Consider the following 23,122-nt stretch of genomic DNA (forward strand, 5'->3'; position numbering starts at 1 on the left):
AATCAGTTGTCAGTAGCGGAATATTTAGGGGACAGTGATCATAGTATCAAAAGGTTTAATTTGGCTATGGAAAAGGACAAGGAGAAATCCAGGATAAAAATAATTGGAGCAGGCCAACTTCAGTGGGGTGAGAACAGATCTGGCCCAAGTAAATTGGAATCAAAGATTGGCAGGCAGAATTGCAACAGAGCAGATAGCTCGGGTACAGTTGAGGTACATTCCCGTGAGGGGGAAAGGTAGTGCAAACAAATCTTGAGAGAGAGAATAAGATGAAGCAGAAAAAGAGTGCATATGACAGTTGTCAGGTGGATAATACAAATGAGAACCAGGCTGAATATAGAAGGTTCAGAGGGGAAATGAAGAAACAAATAAGAGAAGCAAAAAGAGGGTATGATAAGAGACTGGCAGCTAACATAAAAGAGAATCCAAAAGTCTTCTATAGGCATATAAATAGTAAAAGGGTGGTAAAAGGAGTATTATGGACTAAAAACAGGTTTTATGCATGGAGGCAGGGGGCATGGCTGAGGTGCTAATTGAGTACTTAGCATCAGTCTTTACCATGGAAGAAGATGCTGCCCAAGTTATAGTGAAAGAGGAGGTAGTTGAGACATTGGATGGGCTAAATAGTGATAAAGAGGAGGTATTAGATAGGCTGGTGGTACTTAAAGTTGAGAAGTCACCAGGACCAAATGAGATGCATCCAATAATACTGAGGGAAGTAAGGATGGAAACTGCAGAGGCACTGGCCATAATCTCCCAAACCTCCTTAAATACAGGGTTGGTGCCAGACGATTGGAGAATTGCAGATGTTATACCATCATTCAAGAACAGGTGTAAGGATGAGCCCAGCATCTACAAGCCAGTCAGTTTAACCTTGGTGGTGGGAAAGCTTTTAGAAATGATAATCCAAGACAAAATTACAATACTTGGACAAATGTGGATGAATTAAGGAAAGCCACCAAATGATGTTTAACTAACTTGCTTGTTTTTTGATGAGTTAACAGAGTGTTGATGAGGGTAACCTGGTTGATGTGGTATATATGAACTCCAAAAGAGCATTTGATAAAGTTCACTGTCACTGGGTCAAAATCCTGGAACTCCCTTCCTAAACAGCACTGTGGTGCACCTACCCCACATGGACTGCAGTGGTTCAAGAAAGCAGCTCACCACCACCTTCTCAAGGGCAATTAGGGATGGGCAATAAATATTGGCCTATCCAGCGATGCCCACATCCCATGAAAGAATATTTTAAAAATCATGAAAGGTCTGGACAGAGTCAGTAGGGAGAAGGGTCGAGAACTAGAGGGCACCGATTTAAGGTGATTGACAAAAGAAGCAACGGTGACATGGGGAAAAACGTCTTTACTCAGCGAATGGTTAGGATCTGGAATGCACTGCCTGACAGCGTTGTGGAGGTAGATTCAATCATGGCTTTCAAAAGAGGTAGGACAATAATCTGAAGAGAAAGAATTTGCAGGACTACAGGAAAAAGGCAGGTAGTGGAACTACGTGAGTTTTTTTATTTATTTAGAGATACAGCACTGAAACAGGCCCTTCAGCCCACCGAGTCTGCGCCAACCAACAACCACCCATTTATACTAATCCTACATTAACTCCATATTCTCTACCACATCCCCACCATTCTTCTACCACCTACCTACATTAGGGGCAATTTATAATGGCCAATTTACCTATCCACCTGCAAGTCTTTGGTTGTGGGAGGAAACCAGAGCACCCGGCGGAAACCCGCACAGACACAGGGAGAACTTGCAAACTCCGCACAGGCAGTACCCAGAACTGAACGCAGGTCGCTGGATCTGTGAGGCTGCTGTGCTAACCACGGCACCACTCATATGTTGCTCTAGGAGAGAGAGATGGCATGGACACAACTGGTCCAATGGCCTCTAAAATAAAAGCAAAATACTGCGGATGCTGGAAATCTGAAACAGGGTCACTGACCCGAAACGTTAACTCTGCTTCTCTTTCCACAGATGCTGCCAGACCTGCTGAGTGATTCCAGCATTTCTTGTTTTTGGTCCAATGGCCTCCTTCTGTGCTGTAACCATTCTATGATTCTATTCTATGGCCAGTGGGTACAAAACTCAAATCATAATAGAGCACGGCATGTGGTAGAATATTGAAGTCGTACAAGAAATCACAGCTTAGAGTAAAGAGAGGCCATGTTCAATTTGTAAATGAAATGTTGACTTGAGAACTGGCATAGTAAAAGAAAGAAGACATTGGAGATAATTATTATATCAAAAACAAATACTGAAACAAAGATTATTTGCCATCACTACATAGTTGTTAAATAAAATAACATAAAAATAAATGGAGGGCCTGAATTTTCTCTTAGGTTACATCCGCAAATCAGCACAACTTAGGTGGGTGGTATCACGTGCTATATAATATGCCTAAAGGGGGGCATTATAGTGAAGGCTAAATGATGAAAATAAAACTGGTCCCACACTAAATCATTCAACTTTGGGCTCTTGTTACAGCTTGCACCTACCGGTATAAAATATGCCAATAAAGGTCCTGGTATTTGGCCTGCTCAAGCAGACTTTCAAGGCAAATTATAGTTTTATGTGCTTATAACATTTTTGTAGCTTGTGTTGTGATTTACATCTATTATTGCTCACAACTGTTGTTTTGAAAAGTATACCAGAAGTTAAGTTCTTAGTGTTTTTTTCTAGCAAATGGTTTTCTTCATTATTCTTGTTTGCTATTGGTATTTAAATTGCACTGTACGAAGTGGTGGGGATGAATATTCCCCTGGGGTTTCTAAACAGAAGGAGCTCATGAAAGCCCAAGAAATACAGATGCAATATTTGGTCTGCACCTATTACTAGCTTGGTCCCCGCATTTATAGATCTCTCCAGGAATGCCTGACATGTCTGAGGATACATGTCCATACTGCTTCCATGTCACAATAAGGACCACCATGCTGCAAGATAGCCTGCAGACAAATCTGCAACAGGGACAGCTTTTCCTGTAAAAGGGAAGATTACCACAGTGTTATAATCAGGTGAGAAAGGTGAAATAAAAACAAGAAATGCTGGAACCACTCAGCAGATCTGACAGCATCTGTGGAAAGAGAAGCAGAGTTAACGTTTCGGGTCAGTGACCCTTCTTTGGAACTGACAAATATTAGAAATGTCAAAGGTTATAAGCAAGTGAGGTGGGGGTGGGGCAAGAGATAACAAAGGAGAAGGTGTAGATTGGACAAGGCCACATAGCTGACCAAAAGGTCATGGAACAAAGGCAAACAATATGTTAATGGTGTGTTGAAAGACAAAGCATTAGTACAGATAGGGTGTTAACGGACTGTAGGTTGAACAGCAGCAAGTACAAACATGAAAAAAAACAGTGGGTAAGCAAACTGAACAAACTAAGATGAAATGAAATTATCTTGAAAAAAAAAGTTGTAAAAAATGTAAAAAAGAAAAAAAGAAAAAATAACTAAAAATAAAAGTAAAATGGGGGGCCCGTCATGCTCTGAAATGATTGAACTCAATGTTCAGTCTGGCAGGCTGTAGTGTGCCTAATCGGTAAATGAGATGCTATTCCTCGAGCTTGCGTTGATGTTCACTGGAACATTGCAGCAATCCCAGGACAGATATGTGAGCATGAGAGCAGGGGGGAGTGTTGAAATGGCAAGCAACCAGAAGCTCAGGGTCCTGCTTGCGGACTGAGCGGAGGTGTTCCACAAAGCGGTCACCTAGTCTGCGCTTTGTCTCCCCAATGTAGAGGAGACCACATTGCGAGCAGCGAATACAGTATACTGCATTGAAAGAAGTACAAGTAAATCGCTGCTTCACCTGAAAGGAGTGTTTGGGGCCTGGGATAGTGAGGAAAGAGGAGGTAAATGGGCAGGTATTACACCTCCTGCGATTGTAGGGGAAGGTGCCATGGGACGGGGACGAGGTGGTGGGGGTAATGGAGGAGTGGACCAGGGTGTCGCAGAGGGAACGATCCCTTCGGAATGCTGACAGGGGAAGGGAAGGGAAGATGCGTTTGGTAGTGGCATCACGCTGGAGGTGGCGGAAATGGCGGAGGATGATCCTTTGGATATGGAGACTGATGGGGTGGAACGTGAGGACAAGGGGAACCCTGTCACGGTTCTGGGAGGGAGGGGAAGGGGTGAGGGTAGAGGTGCGGGAAATGGGACGGACATGGTTGAGGGCCCTGTCAACAACAGTGGGGGGGAATCCTCGGCTGAGGAAAAAGGAGGTCATATCAGAAGCACCGTCAGGTGTCTAGGGGTCTGTCTCAGCCTTCACCTTGTCTTACCTTAACAGGGTAAACTCCATGTTTTTAGCTCCCCCTTCGTGAATCCTTGTTCACCACTTTCCAATTATGTCAAAGAAACCAGCATAAACAGGCTTTCTTAGTTTTAAAGAAGAAAAGTTGAAATTTATTAAACTTGAACTTAAACTCTACACACATGAAAATAGAGACAGAAAAGAGCAGAAGAAAAATAAAGTGGAAAGGTTTGAGGCAATATCTGAAGAGTTGTTGTTATGGTTCTTCAAGCTCACTGTAGAGTCCTTGATTGTAGGTAGATCATGCTTTTCGTTGGGGCCCAGTATTCTTCGTAAACCTGGTTCGCTGTAGGGGACTTTTCTCTCTTGTGGTTCATGTGTCCTCAGTGGAATCAGAAGCTTGTGAGAAAAAGATGGGAGCAGACAGGAGAGAGATCTTCTCAGTCCAGGAGCAAACAGACACTCTGAGTTCAAACTCTCTGTGGCCAGTTCAAAAGAAAACCCTGGAACAGCCAGGTAGTCATGTGACCAGTTGGTCTAACTAGTCCTGGCCCCTGTGGATTGTATCCTCCTTAGCAGGACCTTGAACACGCTTCCTCACCTTCGATGTCTGTTAGTATTGTTACAATCAGGTGCGAAAGGTGTCTAGGGGTTTGTTACTATCTTCGCCTGATCTTATTGTAACAGGGTTTAATTTTAAACACACTGTGTTTTGAGCTCCCCCTTTGTGAATTTTGATCACAACTTTCCAATTATAAGGCAAAGAAAAGAGCACAAACAGGCTTTCTCTGGTTTAAAGAAGAAAGATGACATTTTATCAAAACTTAAAGCTTAAACTCTAATATGGTTCACGCCTACGGATATACAATGTGCCCACGCTAGCATGCACATGCAATATACACATGCAGATAGTATCAGAAAAGAGAAGAAAAGATAAGTAAAACAGTTTGAGGCAATATCTTGTTACTGTTTCTTGAGCTCACTGTAGTCCTTAATTGAAGATATGGTCTTGCATTTTGTTGGGGCCCAGTATTCTTCATAAACCTTGTTCATGTAGGAGATTTTTCACTGCCTGGGTTTACATATCTTAACTGGTTTCAGTTCCCTGAGAGATGAGCAGGCTGGAGAGGAGAGGTCTTCTCAAACCAGGAGCCAGGAGCTTTCTGATCTCAACTACTGCTTTCTCCAATTTAAAACTCTCAATTCCAAACTCTGTAACAGCCAGTTAGTCATGTGACTAAAACTGGTCTAACCACTTCTGTGTATTAGGGCAGCAACTACTGGGGCTCCATTGTTTCAACATTGTCTGGTACTATGCAAATGTCCTTCCAGTCAGGGCTTGCAATTTTAAGTTTTTGTTCATGTGGCGAAATAATGTGTGCCTCAGTCTTGGCAGGCGGGGGGTTTGCCTGACACCTCCACACCCAGGGGAATGACATGCAATTTGAAGAAAAATGGTGCATTTCATTATAGAGTTTGAGAGAAATATAAGATACAGAAAGAAAACCATGCATTTCTCTCATTCATTTCCATTCATTCACCAATCCCATTTGTTCTCTGGGACACTCCTACCTGCAGGTATTTGTGCAGACGTAACTGCATTCTCCTATGACACTTTGACTGTGACACTGTGGAGCATCCTTGAGGCTGAGATCATCGTGGATAGCACGTACAGGGAGGTGGTCATACCGCAGGTAAAGACTGCTCAGTCAGAAAGGAAATGGGTGACCGCCAGGCAGAGTAGAAGAACTAGGCAGGTATTGCAGGAGTGCCCTGAGTCCATCTCCTTATCTAACAGATTTTCCACTTTGAATACTGTTGGGGGAGATAGCTTCTCAGGGGAATGCAGCAAGAGCCAAGTCTGTGGCACCACGGGTGGCTCAGCTGCATAGGAGGGGAGGAAAAGGAGTGGAAGAGCTATAGTGATATGGGATTCTATTATAAGGGGTACAGATGGGCATTTCTGTGGCCGCAAACATGTCTCCAGGATGGTATGTTGCCTCCCTGGTGCTAGGGTCAAAGATGTTGCGGAGTGGCTATGGGACAGTCTGAAGGGGGAGGGTGAACCGTCAGAGATTGTGGTTCACATTGGTACCAACAACAGAGGTAGAAAGAGGGATGAGGTCCTGCAACAAGAATTTAGGGAGCTAAGTAGCAGATTAAAAAGCAGGACCTCAAAGGTTGTAATCTCTGGATTACTCCTGGTGCCACTTGTCAGTGAGTGTAGGAATAGGAGGATAGAGCAGATGAATGCGTGGCTGAAGAGATGGTGCAGGAGGCAGGGTTTTAGTTTCCTGGATCACCGGGTCTGTTTTTGGCAAAGGTGGGGCCTGTACAAGTCAGGCGGCTTGCACCTGAACCAGAACAGGACCAACATCCTTGCAGGAAGGTTTGCTAGTGCTGTTGGGTGAGGGTTAAACTAATTTGGCAGGGGGATGGGATACAGAGTGGGGGTACAGTAGGGGGTGATGCACAGCCAAATATAGAAGGGAAACTAAGTCAGTCTGGAAGGCACAAGCGAATAATGCAAGGCTGAATAGCATCTATTTTAATGCAAGGAGTCTTTCAAGTAAGGCAGGTGAATTGAGGGCATTGATTAACACATGGGAATATGATATTATTGTTATCACAGAGACATGGTTGAGGGAAGGGCAGGACGGCAGCTTAATATTCCAGGGTATAGAATCTTCAGGTGTGATGGGGGTGGGGTGGGGTGGCGGGGAGCGGTGGTGGTGTAAAAGAGGAGGTGGCATTGCACTGTTAATCAAGGAGTCAATTACTGCAGTAAGGAGGGATGATATCTTCGAAGCTTCCTCAAATGAAGTCATATGGATAAAACTTAAAAACAAAAAGGGGGCAATCACTTTGCCAGGAGTGTACTACAGACCTCCAAACAGTCAGAGAGAGATAGAGGAGTACATATCTAGGCAAATCTCTGAGAAGTGTAAAAATAATAGGGTAATAATAGTAGGGGATTTCAACTTCCCCAATATTAACCGGGATAGTCTTAGTGCAAAAGGCTTAAAGGGGGCGCAATTTTGAAAGTGCATCCAAGAGAGCTTTTTGAGCTAGTACGTAGAAAATCCTACAAGAGAAGGGGCGTTACTGGACCTAATCTTAGGAAATGAAGCCGGACAAGTGGTAGAAGTGTCAGTGGGGGAACATTTCGGGGATAGCGACCATAACTCTATAAAATTTAAGTTAGTTATGGAAAAGGACAAAGATGGACCAGAAATAAAGGTACTGAATTGGGGGAAGGCCGATTTCAATATGATAAAACAGGATCTGGCCAAAGTGGACTGGGAGCAGCTACTTGTAGGAAAGTCTATGACAGATCAGTGGGGGTCATTCAAAAAGAAAATAGTGAGAGTTCAAGGCCAACATGTTCCTGTAAAGGTGAAGGGTAGAACCAATAAGTTCAGGGAAGTCTGGATGTCAAGGGATATGGATAAGGAAAAAACAGGAGGCTTATGGCAGATTCAGAGGGCTGAAAACAGCAGAGGCCCTAGAGGAGTATAGAAAGTGTAGGGGGGTACTTAAAAAAGTAATTAGTAAGAGAGGGCATGAAAAAGCATTGGCGGGCAAGATAAAGGAAAACCCCAAGGTGTTTTTTAAGTATATTAAGGGCAAGAGGATAACCAGTGAAAGAGTAGGGACCATTAAACATAGAAAATAGGAGCAGCAGTAGGCTATTCATCGCTTTGGGCCTGCTCCACCATTCAAAAAAGATCATGGCTGATCGTCTAATTCAGTACCCTGTTCCCACTTTCTCCCCATATCCCTTGATCCCTTTTGCATTAAGAAATATATCTATCTCCTTCTTGAATATATTTAATGACTTGGCCTCCACTGCCTTCTACGGTAGAGAATTCCATAGGTTCACCAACCTCTGAGTGAAGAAATTTCTCCTCATCTCCGTTCTAAATGGCATACCCCATATCCTGAGACTGTGACCCCTGGTTCTGGACTCCCCAGCCATCGGGAACATCCTTCCTGCATCTAGCCTGTCTCGTCCTGTTCGAATTTTGTAGGTTTCTATGAGATCCCCTCTCATTCTTCTAAAAACACTAGTCAACCCAGTCTCTCTTCATACATCAATCCTGCCATCCCAGGAATCAGCCTAGTAAATCTTTGCTGCACTCCCTCCATGGCAAGAACATCCTTCCTCAGATAAGGAGACCAAAACTGCAATAGATGTGGTCTCACCAAGGCCCTGTATAACTGCAGTAAGACATCCTTGCTCTTGTACTCAAATCCTCTTGCAATGAAGGCCAACATACCATTTGCCTTCCGAATTGCTTGCTGCACCTGAATGCTTTCTTTCAGTGACTGGTGTACAAGGACACCCAGGTCTCGTTGCACCTCCCCCTTTCCCAATCTATCACCATTCAGATAATAATCTGCCTTTCTGTTTTTACAACCAAAGTGGATAGCCTCACATTTATCCACATTATACTGCATCTGCCGTGTATTTGCCCACACACCCAACTTGTCCAAATCACATTGGAGCCTCTTTGCATCCTCCTCACAGCTCACATATCCCCCCCAGCTTTGTGTCATCTGCAAACTTGGAAATGTTACATTTAGTTCCCTCACCCAAGTCATTAATATATTTGTGAATATCTGGGACACAAGCACTAATCCCTGCAGTACCCCACTAATCACTGCCTGCCACCCGGAAAAAGACCCGTTTATTCCTTCTCTCTGTTTCCTGTCTGTCAACCAATTCTCAATCCATGCCAATATATTATCCCCAATCCCATGTGATTTAATTTTGCACACTAATCTCTTGTGTGGGGCCTTATCAAAAGCCTTCTGAAAATCCAAATGCACCACATCCACTAGTTCTCCCTTATCTATTCTACTAGTTACATCCTCAAAAAACTCCAGTAGATTTGTTAAGCATGTCTTCCCTTTCATAAACTCATGCTGACTTTGCCCACTCCCATTTATGCTTTCTAGGTGTTCTGCTATCACATCCTTTATAATAGACTCTAGCATTTTCCACACTACTGATGTAAGGCTAACTGGTCTGTAATTCCCTGTTTCTTCTCTCCCTCCTTTTTTAAATAGTGGGGTTACATTTGCCTCACTCCAATCTGTAGGAACTGCTCCAGAGTCTACAGAATTTTGGAAGATGACCACCAATGCATCCACTATTTCCAGGGCCACTTCCTTTAGTACTCTGGGATGTAGATTATCAGGCCCTGGGGATTTGTGAGCCTTTAACCCCATTAATTTCCCTAGCATTTTTTTTTTTACTAACACTGATTTCCTTCAATTCCTCCCTCTCATTAGACCCTTGGTTCCTTAACATTTCTGGGAGGTTATTTGTGTCCTCCTTTGTGAAGACAGAACCAAAGTATGTGTTTAATTGTTCTGCCATTTCTTTGTTCCCCATTATAATTTCCCTTGTTTCTGACTGTAAGGGACCTACATTTGTCTTCACTAATTTCTTCTCCTCCCATATTTATAGAAGCTAATACAGTCAGTTTTTATGTTCTCCGCAAGTTTACTCTCATACTCTATTTTCCCCCGCTTAATCAATCCCTTTGTCCTCCTTTGCTGAATTCTAAACTGCTCCCAGTCCTCAGACTTGCTACTTTTTCTGGCAATTTTATATGCCTCCTCTTTGGATCTAATACTATCCCTAATTTCTTTTGTAAGCCACGGTTGAGCCACCTTTCTGGTTTTATTTTTGCGCCAGATAGGAATGAATAATTGTTGTAATTCATGCACATGTTCTTTAAATATTATCTATTGCCTATTCACCATCAACCCTTTTCATAAAGTTCCCCAATCTACCATAGCCAACTCGCGCCTTATACCTTCTTAGTTTCCTTTATTTAGATTCAGGTCCCTATTTTTGGATTCAACTACTTCACTCTCCATCTCAATGAAGAATTCTATCATGTTATGGTTGCTCCTCCTCAAGGGACACTGCACAACAAGATTATTAATTAATCCTCTCTCATTGCACAATATCCAGTCAAGGATAGCCTGTTCTCTAGTTGGTTCAACGAAGGACCAAAGTGGCAATCTGTGCGTGGAGCTGGAGGATGTAGGTGAGGTTTTAAATGATTACTTTTCATCTGTGTTCACTATGGAGAAGGACAATGTAGGTGTAGAGATCAGGGAGGGGGATTGTGATATACTTCAACAAATTAGCATTGAAAGGGAGGAGGTATGAGTGGTTTTAGCAGGTTTAAAAGTGGATAAATCCCCAGGCCCAGATGAGATGTATTCCTGGCTGCTATGTGAGGCAAGGGAGGAGATCGCAGGGGCTCTGACACAAATTTTCAAATCCTCTCTGGCCACAGGAGAAGTGCCAGGGGACGGGAGGACAGCGAATGTGGTACCATTATTTAAAAAGGGTAGTAGGGATAAACCAGGTAATTACAGGCCAGTAAGTCTAACATCAGTGGTAGGGAAACTATTGGGAAAATTCTGAGGGACAGGATTAATCTCCACTTGGAGAGGCAGGGATTAATCAAGGATAGTCAGCATGGCTTTGTCAGGGGGAGATCATGTCTAACAAATTTGACTGAATTTTCTGAGGAGGTGACTAGATGTTTAGATGAGGATAAAGCAGTTGATGTCGTCTACATGGACTTCAGTAAGGCTTTTTATAAGGTCCCGCATGGGAGATTGGTCAAGCAGGTAAGAGCCCATGGGATCCAGGGCAGTTTGGCAAATTGGATCCAAAATTGGCTTAGTGGCAGGAGGCAGAAGGTGATGGTCGAGGGTTGTTTTTGCGATTGTAAACCTGTGACCAGTGGTATGCCACAGGGATCGTTACTGGGAACCTTGCTATTTGTAGTGTACATTAATGATTTAGACATGAATATATGAGGTATGATCAGCAAGTTTGCAGCTGACATGAAAATTGGTGGCAGCGTAAATAGTGAGGAGGAAAGCCTTAGATTACAGGACAATATAGATGGACTGGTAAGATGGGCAGAGCAGTGGCAAATGGAGTTTAATGCTGAGAAGTGTGAGGTGATGCATTTTGGGAGGACTAACAATTCAAGGGAATATACAATGGATGGTAGGACCCTAGGAAGTACAGAGGGTCAGAGGGCCCTTGGTGTACTTGTCCATAGATCACTGAAGGCAGAAGCACAGGAAGATAAGGTGGTTAGGAAGGCATATGGGATACTTGCCTTTGTTAGCCAAGGCATAGAGTATAAGAGCAGGGAGGTTATGCTGGAGCTTTATAAAATGCTAGTTAGGCCACAGCTGGAGTACTGTGTACAGTTCTGGTCACCACACTATAGGAAGGATGTGATAGCACTGGAGAGAGTGTAGAGGAGATTCACCAAGATGTTGCCTGGGCTGGAGCATTTCAGCTATGAAGAGAGATTGGATAGGCTAGGATTGTTTTCCTTAGAGCAGAGAAGGCTGAGGGGGGACATGATCGTTGTATACAAAATTATGAGGGGCATAGGTAGGGTAGATAGGAAGAAACTTTTTCCCTTAGCGGAGGTGTCAATAACCAGGGAGCATAGATTTAAGGTAAGGGGCTGGAGGCTTAGAGGGGATTTGAGGAAAACATTTTTCACCCAGAGGGTGGTTGGAATCTGGAACACACTGCCTGAAGGGGTGGTAGAGGCAGGAACCTTCACGACATTTAAGAAGTATTTAGGTGAGCACTTGAAATGCCATAGCATACAAGGCTACAGGCCAAGTGCTGGAAAATGGGATCAGAATAGATAGGCTTGATGGCTGGTACAGACATGGTGGGCTGAAGGGCCTGTTTCCGTGCCGGATAACTCTATGACTCTATGACTAGGTGAGGCATCACCCTCATGATTTCTCTGCCCCCCCCCCCCCCCCAAAGGTCTCTCTTTGTCTCTGCAGGTTCCTGTAAATGCTGTTAGCAACTCTGGTGTAAAGCCTGGCTACCCGACCCGAGCCCGACTAAACCCGGCTACGTTTGTTGGGGCGGGTCTGTATTCGGGCTCGGGTTGGGTCGAGCTGAACTGTACTGTTTTGTTTCGTATTGCTTTTGTTTTAGTCTATGATCTTTCTCCGTTTCAAAAATATGTTTGTTATTTTCGGGTCGGGTCAGGTCGGGCATTAAAAAAAATTAAAGGACTCGGGTCCAGGTCGGGATCGGGTTGGCCTTTGTCGAGTTGGGCCCAGGTTTGGTTTTAATTTGATTCCCGAGCCAGGCTTTACTCTGGTGGGGTGCTTATAGAGTCTGCATTTACATAGGAGGATGTGAGGTCTACCTTTTCACATTTTTCTGGTTTGGTTGACCAGGCAGTAGGGGTTTTCATCTGGGATTTTTCCTGGACTTCCTTTAACCTGCCCTCCTGGTCACCTTTTCCCCTTCTCTTTCTAAACTTTTACCAGCCATGTGCCTGCCTGTCCCCTTTTGTTCTCGGCGGGGGTCCCTTACAGTTCACCAGCCCTCTGTTGGACTGTCCTCCTAACGCCGGTACAGGACTTAGGGGTGCAGGTTTCCCTGTAGGTTGGGGTTTCCCCTCAACCTGGCACATGTGGCAACTCCTGACATACTCCACCACATCTTTGCGGTGTTTTGGCCAGTCAAACCGCTGCCTTATGCAGGTTTTGGTCTTTCGTATACTGGCATGTACAGCCATTGTAGTCTCATGGGCCCTTCTTAATATTTCTCCCCGGGTCCTCTGTGGCACCACTAACTGGTGAACCACTATCCACTCATTGCCCTCAGGTCTGTGAGGAGAACTCCATTTCCTCATCAGTACCTCATTCTTTAAAGAGTAGCGCTTTAAATAGCTTCACTTTCAGACTGGGCAGCCCGTGCTAACTCTTGCAATACTGGGACAGCTCGCTGAGCCTCAGCTAGGGAAAATCCATTTAATTCATTCCCTGGGTCTTCTAACTTTCCAAAGAAAGTCTCGGACAGGCAGACCTCATGGTCATTTGCCTGCAGTGCCAATGCAGTCTCCTCTGGGGGAGCTGGTTTGATCATGGCCTGACCCACTACACATTCAGGGAAACTGCAGGAGACAGTCTCCTGCCACCGCCCTGTCTCTCTGACCTCCTGCAGTCTTTCTTTCACTACTGGGGGAGCTACCACCTTCACCCCCACCAGATCGTTACCTTGGAGCAGGTCAACTCCATCCACAGGCAAACTAGGCACAAATTACGGTCACCAGCCCGAAACTAGGTCGCACTCCAGGTACAGATACAGGCATACGCTGCCCTCCAATACCATTCACCACCATTTTGGTGCTCACTGCACTCTCTGGGGGAAAGGTCAGGCCTTTTCCTAGTAAAAGGGATCTAGTCGCCCCTGTGTCCCTGAGAATCACTATGGTCTGGCTTGCCCCACTTGAGGGATATGGGGTTACTTTCCCTTCAAATAGAAAACCCTGATAACCTTCAGGAATCCTATTATCTTTTACTGCACTGGCCGTAGTAAGCTTCCTGGGCTGCACTCTTACTGCAGTTAAAGCCACAGCTTGTTCTGTGTTTTCCATCAGGGTCCCATCTGCACTGAGTGGGTGTACCCTGATTAACCCTACAGGTTTCCCCTTTAGTTTCCAGCAGTCAGCTTTTAAATGCCCTGCCTTATTACAATGGAATCACACAGGTCTCCAGGTCTCACTCTTGCTCACAGCACCTTCCTTTTTGGCTGGAGGAGGGCCCCCTGTGTCTCCTGCTTTCCTTTCTCTTCCAGGACTGCCTGGGCAGAGATCACCTTCCCACCCTTTGTCCTATTTGGATTTGTGGGGGTCATTAGGAAAGGTTCTCCCCTGGGAAACCGACTTATAAATTAAAGCAAACTCATCGGCCAGAATGGATGCTTCCGGGCTCCCTGAACCTGTTGTTCCTTCACATTTTATTGAGAATGGGAGAGAGTTTTTAAATTCCTCTAACAGGATTACTCTTCTGAGAGTCTCATAGCTGAGTTGTATTTTTAAAGCCCTCAGCCACTGGTCAAAAGATTGCTTCTTTCAAACTCCAGATAGGTTTGATTAGCTTGCTTTTTGAGGGTTCTAAACTTTTTATTTTTTATTGGCGGTAGGCTTCGGGTACTAATTCATATGCCCCGAGGATAGCATTTTTCGTCAGTTCATAATTGATGAACTCTCATCCGGCAACAAGGAATAAACCCCATGGACTTTTTCGGCTAGTTTGCTTTGCAGTAAAAGAGACCAGATCTCAGCTGGCCATTGTAGCTGCCTTGCCAGTTTCTTGAACAACACGAAAAACGCTTCCACATCTTCCTCATTGAATTTTGGAATTAGTTGGGCGAGTTTTAGCAATCTTGTACCCAGTCCCGAAATTTGATGCTCCATATTGACCATGCTTTAACTAGCGTTACTCTGTCGCCCCCTAGCTAACTCAAGCCGCCTCAACTCTGTTCGCATTCTTTCTGGAATATTCTTTCTCTCTCTCTCCTCTCTCTCGTTCCTTCTCCTGCCTTTTATTTTCTTAATATGTCTTTTGGAAGGCTCTTTCTTCCTCCCTCTCCTGTCTCTCTCTCTTTTTCCTCTAATTCAAGATTCCTTTGTTCCAATTGTAACTTTGCTAGCAGTACCCTGTCTGGGTCTGCTTTTAACACTGTTTCTGCTTTGTTAAATTCAAGGGAAAAATGGTTGGCCACTAGTCTTACGAGTTTAGACTTCCTAGCCTTGTCACCTACAATGATCCCACACTGCTCAGCCATTTTTCTCAACTCCTCCATCGACAGGGCTTTTAACTTATCCCAAGTTACTTCACCCTGGCTTTTTTTTAATTCATTCATGGGATGTGGGCGTCGCTCGCCAGGCCAGCATTTATTGTCCATCCCTCATTGCCCTTGAGAAGGTGGTGGTGAGCTGCCTTCTTGAACCGCTGCAGTCCCTGTGGGGTAGGTACACCTAGAGTGCTGTTAGGAAGGGAGTTCCAGGATTTTGACCCAGCGACAGTGAAGGAACGGCGATATAGTTCCAAGTCAGGATGGTGTGTGACTTGGAGGGGAACTTGCAGGTGTTGTTGTTCCCATGTATGTGCTGCCCTTGTCCTTCTAGTTGGTAGAGGTCGCAGGTTTGGAAGGTGCTGTCTAAGGAGCCTTGGTGCGTTGCTGCAGTTCAGCTTGTAGATGGTACACACTGTGGCACTGTGCGTCGGTGGTGGAGGAAGTGAATGTTTGTAGATGGGGTGCCAATCAAGCGGGCTGCTTTGTCCTGGATGGTGTCCAGCTTCTTGAGTGTTGTTGGAGCTGCACCCATCCAGGCAAGTGGAGAGTATTCCATCACACTCCTGACTTGTGCCTTGTAGATGGTGGACAGGCTTTGGGGAGTCAGGTGGTGAGTTACTCGCCTCAGGATTCCTAGCCTCTGACCTACTCTTGTAGCCATGATATTTATATGGCTATTCCAGTTCAGTTTCTGGTCAATGGTAGTTCCTAGGATGTTGATAGTGGGGGATTCAGCGATGGTAATGCCGTTGAATTGCTTGGAGAGCTGCTAGCTTCAGTTGCAGACATGTTAGTATTCAATCACACAGAAACACAAGAAAACCTGTATTGATTTGCTCTCTTTCATTGGGAACAATTTAGCTTCCCACTTCAATCCGGGTAACAATCCGGACACTAGCAACCAATTTTTGTTACGACCAGGTGAGAAAGGTGTCTAGGGGTCTGTTACTATCTTCACCTGATCTTATTGTAACAGGGTTTAATTTTAAACACATTGTGTTTTGAGCTCCCCCTTTGTGAATCCTTGTTCACAACTTTCCAACTATAAGGCAAAGAAATGAGCACAAACGGGCTTTCTTTGGTTTAAAGAAGAAAGATGACATTTTATTAAAACTTAAACTCTAATATGGTTCATGCCTGCTGATATATGACGTGCCCACGCTAACATGTACAAATATACACATGCAGATAGGAACAGAAAAGAGAAGAAAAAATAAGTAGAACAGTTTGAGGCAATATCTTGTTACTGTTTCTTGAGCTCGCTGTCGCCCTTGATTGAAGATATGGTCTTGTGTTTCGTTGGGGCCCAGTATTCTTCGTAAACCTTGTTCATGTAGGAGATTTTTCTCTGTCTGAGTTTACGTGTCTTCAATGGTTTCAGTTCCCTGAGAGATGAGCAGGCAGGAGAGGAGAGGTCTTCTCAAACTAGAAGCTAGGAGCTTTCTGATCTCAACTACTGCTTTCTCCAATTTAAAACTCTCAGTTCCAAACTCTGCAATAGCCAGTTAGTCATGTGACTAAAACTGGTCTGACCACTTCTGTGTATTGGGGAAGCAACTACTGGGGCCCCATTGTTTCAACATTGTCTGGTACTATGCAAATGTCCTTCCAGTCAGGGCTTGCAATTTTAAGTTTTTCTTCATGTGGCAAAATAATGTGTGCCTCAGTCTTGGCAGGTTTGCCTGACAGTATGTAAATGTTCTTTTTCCAGCCATGGCTGATCTGTTTAACAAGTCATTTCCTCATGCCAACAGCAGTTAAAAACCAATGTTCATGACAAAATTGATGTGTCTCATTCTTGGCGGGTGGGGGCCGAGCATGACAACAGCACGAAACTTTCATGTTACCTTCCTAATCCACTACAAGAGGAACATCTGCACATCCGGCAGTCTGCAGTGCAACCCTGTACCAAACAGTTAACAAATGCTGTGTTTGAATGGGGCAACGCTTTCATCATTTTTCTTGTGGAAAGGAGCTGGGCAGAGAATTCACTGGGATGTGGCGTTCCTTCAAGTGGAAGGCAGGACAGTGCAGTGCAGGTGGTACCCTTGTGTGTATCAGGATTCCTCACATCAATCCTTTGGCCTACATGAACAGAAAGGTTTTCCAGTCAATTACTGTTCAGGTGGTACCTGACCACAAAAACATCATTATACCTACCAATGACATTTCCAAGAAACCAGATGTGATGCTCTCATGGAGGTCAACTCTGCCAATCTTATTTGAAGGAGAAGAAACACTGGATGGAATGTTGTTCAGTGACCAGGACTATCCTTTGCATCCATGGCTGCTGAACCTATTGGGAAACCACCTGATAGAAAAGGATGACTGCTATCTGGGTGACTCAGCATCTGTTTTCTTCCTTAGCTATCACCTCAAACTTCAAGAAAAGTTTGCCATGCAGTTTTGCACAAGGTGTGCAAAATCCCATTTTTGCTATTATCAGATTGTGACTAAACTCTTGTACCAATATTCAAAGTTTGATCTCTGAAAAGCATAATTTTTATGTCTTCCCTGATCCACCTAATTTGTACATCAGCATACCATATAATTAAGTAAAGTAATTTTAATATGAGCATATAAAATATTAGTTAGCAGCCAAAGAAAGCAAAAATTTCTGAAAGAAAACTAAGCAAAACTAAGCAGAACTATAAGAAAAACTTGCCATATCAGTAGACAAAGAGCCATACCAAAGCTGAAACGATTGTGGCAACTTCTTGTTATCATGGCATAAATGCTAAATTCTAATCTATCTTGTTCCTGTGTTTATAATCCTTCGCATTGTGAATCACACAAGGTGTCCTATGTGTATTTTGAAGAGTTCCAGTTGGTGAAAGCCCATCCTAGACTATTGGGTTCCATTGGATGAATGAGGTGCCATGCAATTTTTTGATTCTGTTGTCCAGATTGCTGTGGGAAATTACAGTTCCTATTCTTCATGAATGCATGTTCTATAATATCAGCACAGAAAGGGCATGGGATAGTAGACAACTATTACGCATGGGACTGAAATTGCTCGTAGAAGGATAAATTGATATCACTTGAAATGTTTCTGTATTAATGTAATCTTATCTCACAGAACACCACCTTCAGTTTACGTGCAAAGTGAATAAAGAATTTGTAAATTAACTGATAATTTTACATTTTGTAAATAAATAGTTTATAGTTATTTTACAGTCAAAGATATTAAATGTAGATTTAATGTCAACACTCAAAGGGCAGATGTTATACAGAGCTGCAATCTCACATTACATGTGTGGACATTCCAAATGCAGACCTTTCGCATTTGAATACACAATGTGACCAAATCTATAGCTCCCAAGATTTATTACTATTATTCTGATTTCTGCAGCCTACCTCCAAATTGCAAATCAGTCAGTCAGTAACCCGACCTTTGCAATTCATAAATACATTAGTATTTTGGTTGGATTCAATTCTCTTTATAAGGTACAGCATTTCAGTTTTATAAAATACTTCCTTTTTAGAAGCAAAGCAGATAGAAATAATTTTGTGGCAGAGAATTTAAAATCATGGGGTTGCTATTGGACTCTTAATAAGAAATACCCCTGCTGAATTTTCAATATCCTCTGGAATATCATTTTCTGGAAAATATAGTTTGTAAACAATAGAGAGCAACATTTCCCGGTTGTATTGTATCCCTTTTTGTCTCGTCTTGCTTTCCAACAGTTTATGCGTTGACCTGTTAATATCTTCCTTGTGGTGAAGATTTCTTAATTAATACTTTTCACTACCAAATGTGCTTTTGCTTCCCAGCGGAAAATCCTACTTAGAAAACGTTGATAATTTTCAAGGTTCTTTAAATTAACGAAGAATGCCACATTGTAATTCTGGAATCTAGCGGATAAGCAGACTTTATAACATACCAACGGCAATACTTCTTTTTGCAAAACGACTTGCAGAAGGCAAGTAAAATTGTCATCTGCATGTAACTAGTAAATTTAAACATGATATTAGAATTTTTCCTTTCTCGACAGATCGGTTCATCCTTAAAACGCCTTCTATTTGATCTTCTATCCCTCCAAATTAAGCTTTCGGCAATTTGCCTTCAGAGGGTTGAAATCGGAGATGATTTGAGATCTATAAGTGTTTCTGTTTGCGAATGGGGGGAGGGGAACGAGATAGCCGACCCGTTATAAAAGAAAAAACGTCTAATGCTCACACAATAGATAGCAGACCAATTATTTATCTGTACGGGTTCGGAGATGTAGTAATAAAATTGTTTTATTCTTCAAATATCCTTTGATCATTTCCTAGATGGGAATTTAAACTTCGTGCAATGCTTCCAATTCTGCAAGGTTTTTCATATGTTCAACATCTATCAATGCGGTTTCTTAATTTAATGGCACTGTATTTATTTACAATACAAGGATGAGATTCACTGACTTCACAAGAGCATAATGCCAGATGTAGATAAATTAGCCCTTGATTTGCCCCAGCCCTGATACGGCTGGTTTTACGAAACATCTTAGATCGATTTCACGGTTGAAGAACAGTGTCATTTTCCGACTTGGTTGTAAGTCTATATTAAACGTGTGTATTTCCACTTCAGAAGCACGCCAATTAGACAAATCTGATTGAATTGATGAAACTGTCCCAGACTGATTAGACCATCATGAAACACCGAGAGGTGACTTGCGGCAGGCGCTCTTCTGCCCGACTCCAATAATGTCCTTGAATTTCATCAGTGGCCTGAGATACAGGTGAGGATCAAGCTATACCTCATATAATCTGAATTACAGTCGAGGGCACACTCTGTTATTTAAGACCGAGAAAGTATCTCTACGGCTCCAGCATGTTAGTAACAATTCACAGGAGTATTTGGGGGTAATTTAACTAAATTAATCAATGATTGCTCTCCCAAATGCTAGGACCTCACTGACCTGTGTTGTAGCATTCGTGGAGTGTTATTGTATGTCATAGGACACCTTTTGAGCCCAGTGTTGAGCTGAACAAACATTTTTATATTAGTCAATATTTTAAACTTAGTACACTGGATGAAGTACACTGGCCGTTCATCAGTCCCGTGGTAAGCCTTGAACGAATACAACTTGGCAAATATCATGGCGTCTTTACTACATATTTGGAAACCATAGGCTATAACTAATCGCTCCCCATGTAGAAATTGTCCATATTCATGAATAATTCTTAGAACATATCACTGTGATATGTAGAGAGAATAGGGAATACTTTCTTGTGTGTTAAATTTAAGAAAAATCTTTCTTCAAAACTGCTATTATATGATAATGCAGTAATAAGACATTGCTTCTTTAACTTCGCACGCAGAGGGAAATAAAGGCCAACTTTTTATTGTTGAGATGCTGTCCTATGATTTAATTCATATTAATTATCTTTGCTTCATCATCGTGTTGTGTAAATCCTGTTATTTTATTGAATGCTGAAATTGTGGTCAACATTTTCAACGCTCCATTTAACTTGTTTTGAATGGATTCTAAGTGCCAAATATCTTGAAAGTGTTGAGGTATTTGTGAAGTTTTTACCTTTCAAAAGTAAATATATCAGTCAAAAGTTATCAAATAAGCCACATTAACAGATGGGCTTAGTATACGGAAACAATGGGTAGGCGATTTAAATAAATAAGCTCAAGGATGGTGAACGTGTAACGAATTTCTAAAGTCCTTCTTATAAAATAGCATCGATCATTCATATTGCCTTTTGCGTTATCTTGTGAATGATCAGTTCCCCATGCTATTAATCAGAGATTGTCTGAAATGAAACCAGGCGTGAAAATGACTTGCTTCCCACAAACTGCTCTTGCAGGGATCTGTTCTGAGCGTAGATTTTAGTTCAATTACAATACAAACATTGAAACCCAGCTGGGGAAGAAGAGCCGAATTCTACATTTGCTTCGGGAGACCTTTGAACATGAAACCATAAATAGTACTTGTCAAGTGTGTGCACAAGCTAAATTAAAACAAATGACCAAGTATTTCGTGTATATTAATTTTATCAAAGATACAAAATAATACAAAATGATGTGCATATTGCCCACAATCATTTAAAACGCAGCAGCAGGAATTGGCCACGTTCTCCCGCTTGCGCACTACTGTAGACTGCAGGGTGTGATAACCGTACCAGGAAGATCCATCAGCTGGTTCCAAAATATTCCCAGCATATTTCCTTTTAAACTAGATTTAATCCAGCAAAATCAAACGTGGGTGAAGCGATGCAACCAAAATTTAGATGTACCTCCTGCAAACCTTCAGGACTGCAGTGCTTCAGTGAACCGATTAAAAGTCCAGCCTCATCGTCTTACTCTAAACCTAAGAATGTATAATTATTCTATCACATCACTTGTATAGGATCCCATATTTGCTAAATATTTACCCAATTTACTAAATAACGATCTAACCAAATATTTACTAACAGCCAACCGGAATTGCATCACCTCAGCGTACTGTTAGTTTGTTTAAAATGCAAAGTGCAATAGCTGATAACATGCAAAATATATTGCAAGTCCTTACACCCGGTTATTGTAGTTAAATAGCCTAGAGAGAGCAATTTTCTTTCAATTGATTCATTTAGTATTAACTGTATATTAATGTATTGATACATCGTAACCTTTCTCACTGCAAGCACTTCAAGCAATAACTGCACTGCAACAATGAGAGCCTGGAATGGCTTTTTCTTACCTTTTCAAGCGTAGAGTGTACATCCTCGTCTTATTTTCAGTTATCAGATTAGCTTTTTCTGAATCCACAAACTGATCCATATGTCCAACTGCAACAATGCAGCGCAGTGGAACTTAAAAAAGCACTAACCGGATATCCTTGTGACCGAGTTAAATCAATTCAATGAAGATTTTCTATGTTTGAAAGTCATCTCAAATCATAAAGTATTTCACTGAGAAAAGCTGTGAAATACAACGTTTCCTCTGTTGTGGTTCCGACTCCGTAAAGTTTGTATTGTTGGCTGAAGCTCCTTTGACTGAGGGGTTCTTTCCCCCTGTGCTATCTGTTAATAGGAGAGCGAGTCGTGTGCAAAGGGCAATGCTTTGACTGAAAGGAGCTCTTCAACTGCACACTGTGCGACGTGTGCCGACACTACTGTCACATCTTTCAGACTAAAAGACTGCTGAGCTGTATAGTTTCTTTTCCCCGAAGACTGGCAACAACAGTACATGCGATCTACCGCCTTCTGTATACGTACTGGCAAATTGAGTCCCGTAATATTCCCAGCTCGATAGTATTTGTGCACTAGAATGTTCACTTTCATAGCATTTCTGCAGCTCAACTGTAAACTTATTAAATGTCGCTTGCGTTACTAAGTGACAAATGACATACAAACATCAATTTCAACAGCATAAGGACAGCTTCGGAAATGTAGTTAGCCTTTTCCCTGCAACATAAATGTATTTTACCAGAACATGCAAGGAATCCAACAGGTATCAGAGCATTTAGTCATCATATGTAGGAAAGCGCTTTCAGGGGTGTAGATTCCATCCAGTTTTATTTCCTTTGTAATATGAACTCATGAGGCGCTTCTTTAAATAAAGGGAGGGAGAATCAGATCGTGCAATGTCTCATTTGGAGTATGCAGGAAGAATCAGACGTTATAAGGAGGATGGCCAGAATCTTCCTGAGACTTCTGACAATCTCTGTCGCAGTCTTTCCATTGTCACTTTTCCATTCAGGTTTTCCTGTGGTTAGTCTCATCGTCACAGCTTTGGGGTCTTCATATGATCTTTCTCCAGCTGGCAGATATTCCATCATCTTTTGAGGACAATGATCTGCAGCCATGCAACATACTATTTCTGCATACTGCAGTCTTCTTATATGACTCTGTCACTGACCACTGTTCATTTTACAGCATTGTTTACTACATCCCACCCTGCTGGTAGGAAACATTCTTCCTTCCTGGTGCTTTCCCAAGACATCCATCTTCTGCTTCCAAGTATTCACCAAGGTTCACCTGTCAGTATTGTACAAAATTATCAACTGGACACTGGCCTCACAGACCATCTTTTTCACACCCACACGATGATTCACTTCCTCCAGAATGGTTTTCAGCTAAAACATCTCTTTCTCAGATCTCCCTTTGTGGAGTGCACAACTTGGTGAAGCAATCCTCCTCCTTACCACTGTTACGATCAGGTGAGGAAGGGGTCTCAGGCTCCCTTTTCACCCCTTCTCTGGGTTGACCG

General features: G+C 42.7%; 1 protein-coding gene across 1 annotated transcript in view; it reads right to left on the bottom strand.

The window, feature by feature from the left end:
- The window catches only part of slc30a2 (solute carrier family 30 member 2), an 84,609-nt gene extending 62,918 nt beyond the window's left edge, over window positions 1–21,691 (bottom strand). Inside the window, exon 1 of the mRNA XM_068017863.1 lies at window positions 21,612–21,691. Within this exon, the coding sequence (XP_067873964.1) occupies window positions 21,612–21,691 (80 nt within the window). The remainder of the gene's footprint in view (window positions 1–21,611) is intronic.
- Between the last annotated feature and the right edge of the window lie 1,431 nt (window positions 21,692–23,122).

Source organism: Heterodontus francisci, chromosome 3 (assembly GCF_036365525.1).
Source record: "Heterodontus francisci isolate sHetFra1 chromosome 3, sHetFra1.hap1, whole genome shotgun sequence".
Lineage (NCBI taxonomy): Eukaryota > Metazoa > Chordata > Chondrichthyes > Heterodontiformes > Heterodontidae > Heterodontus > Heterodontus francisci.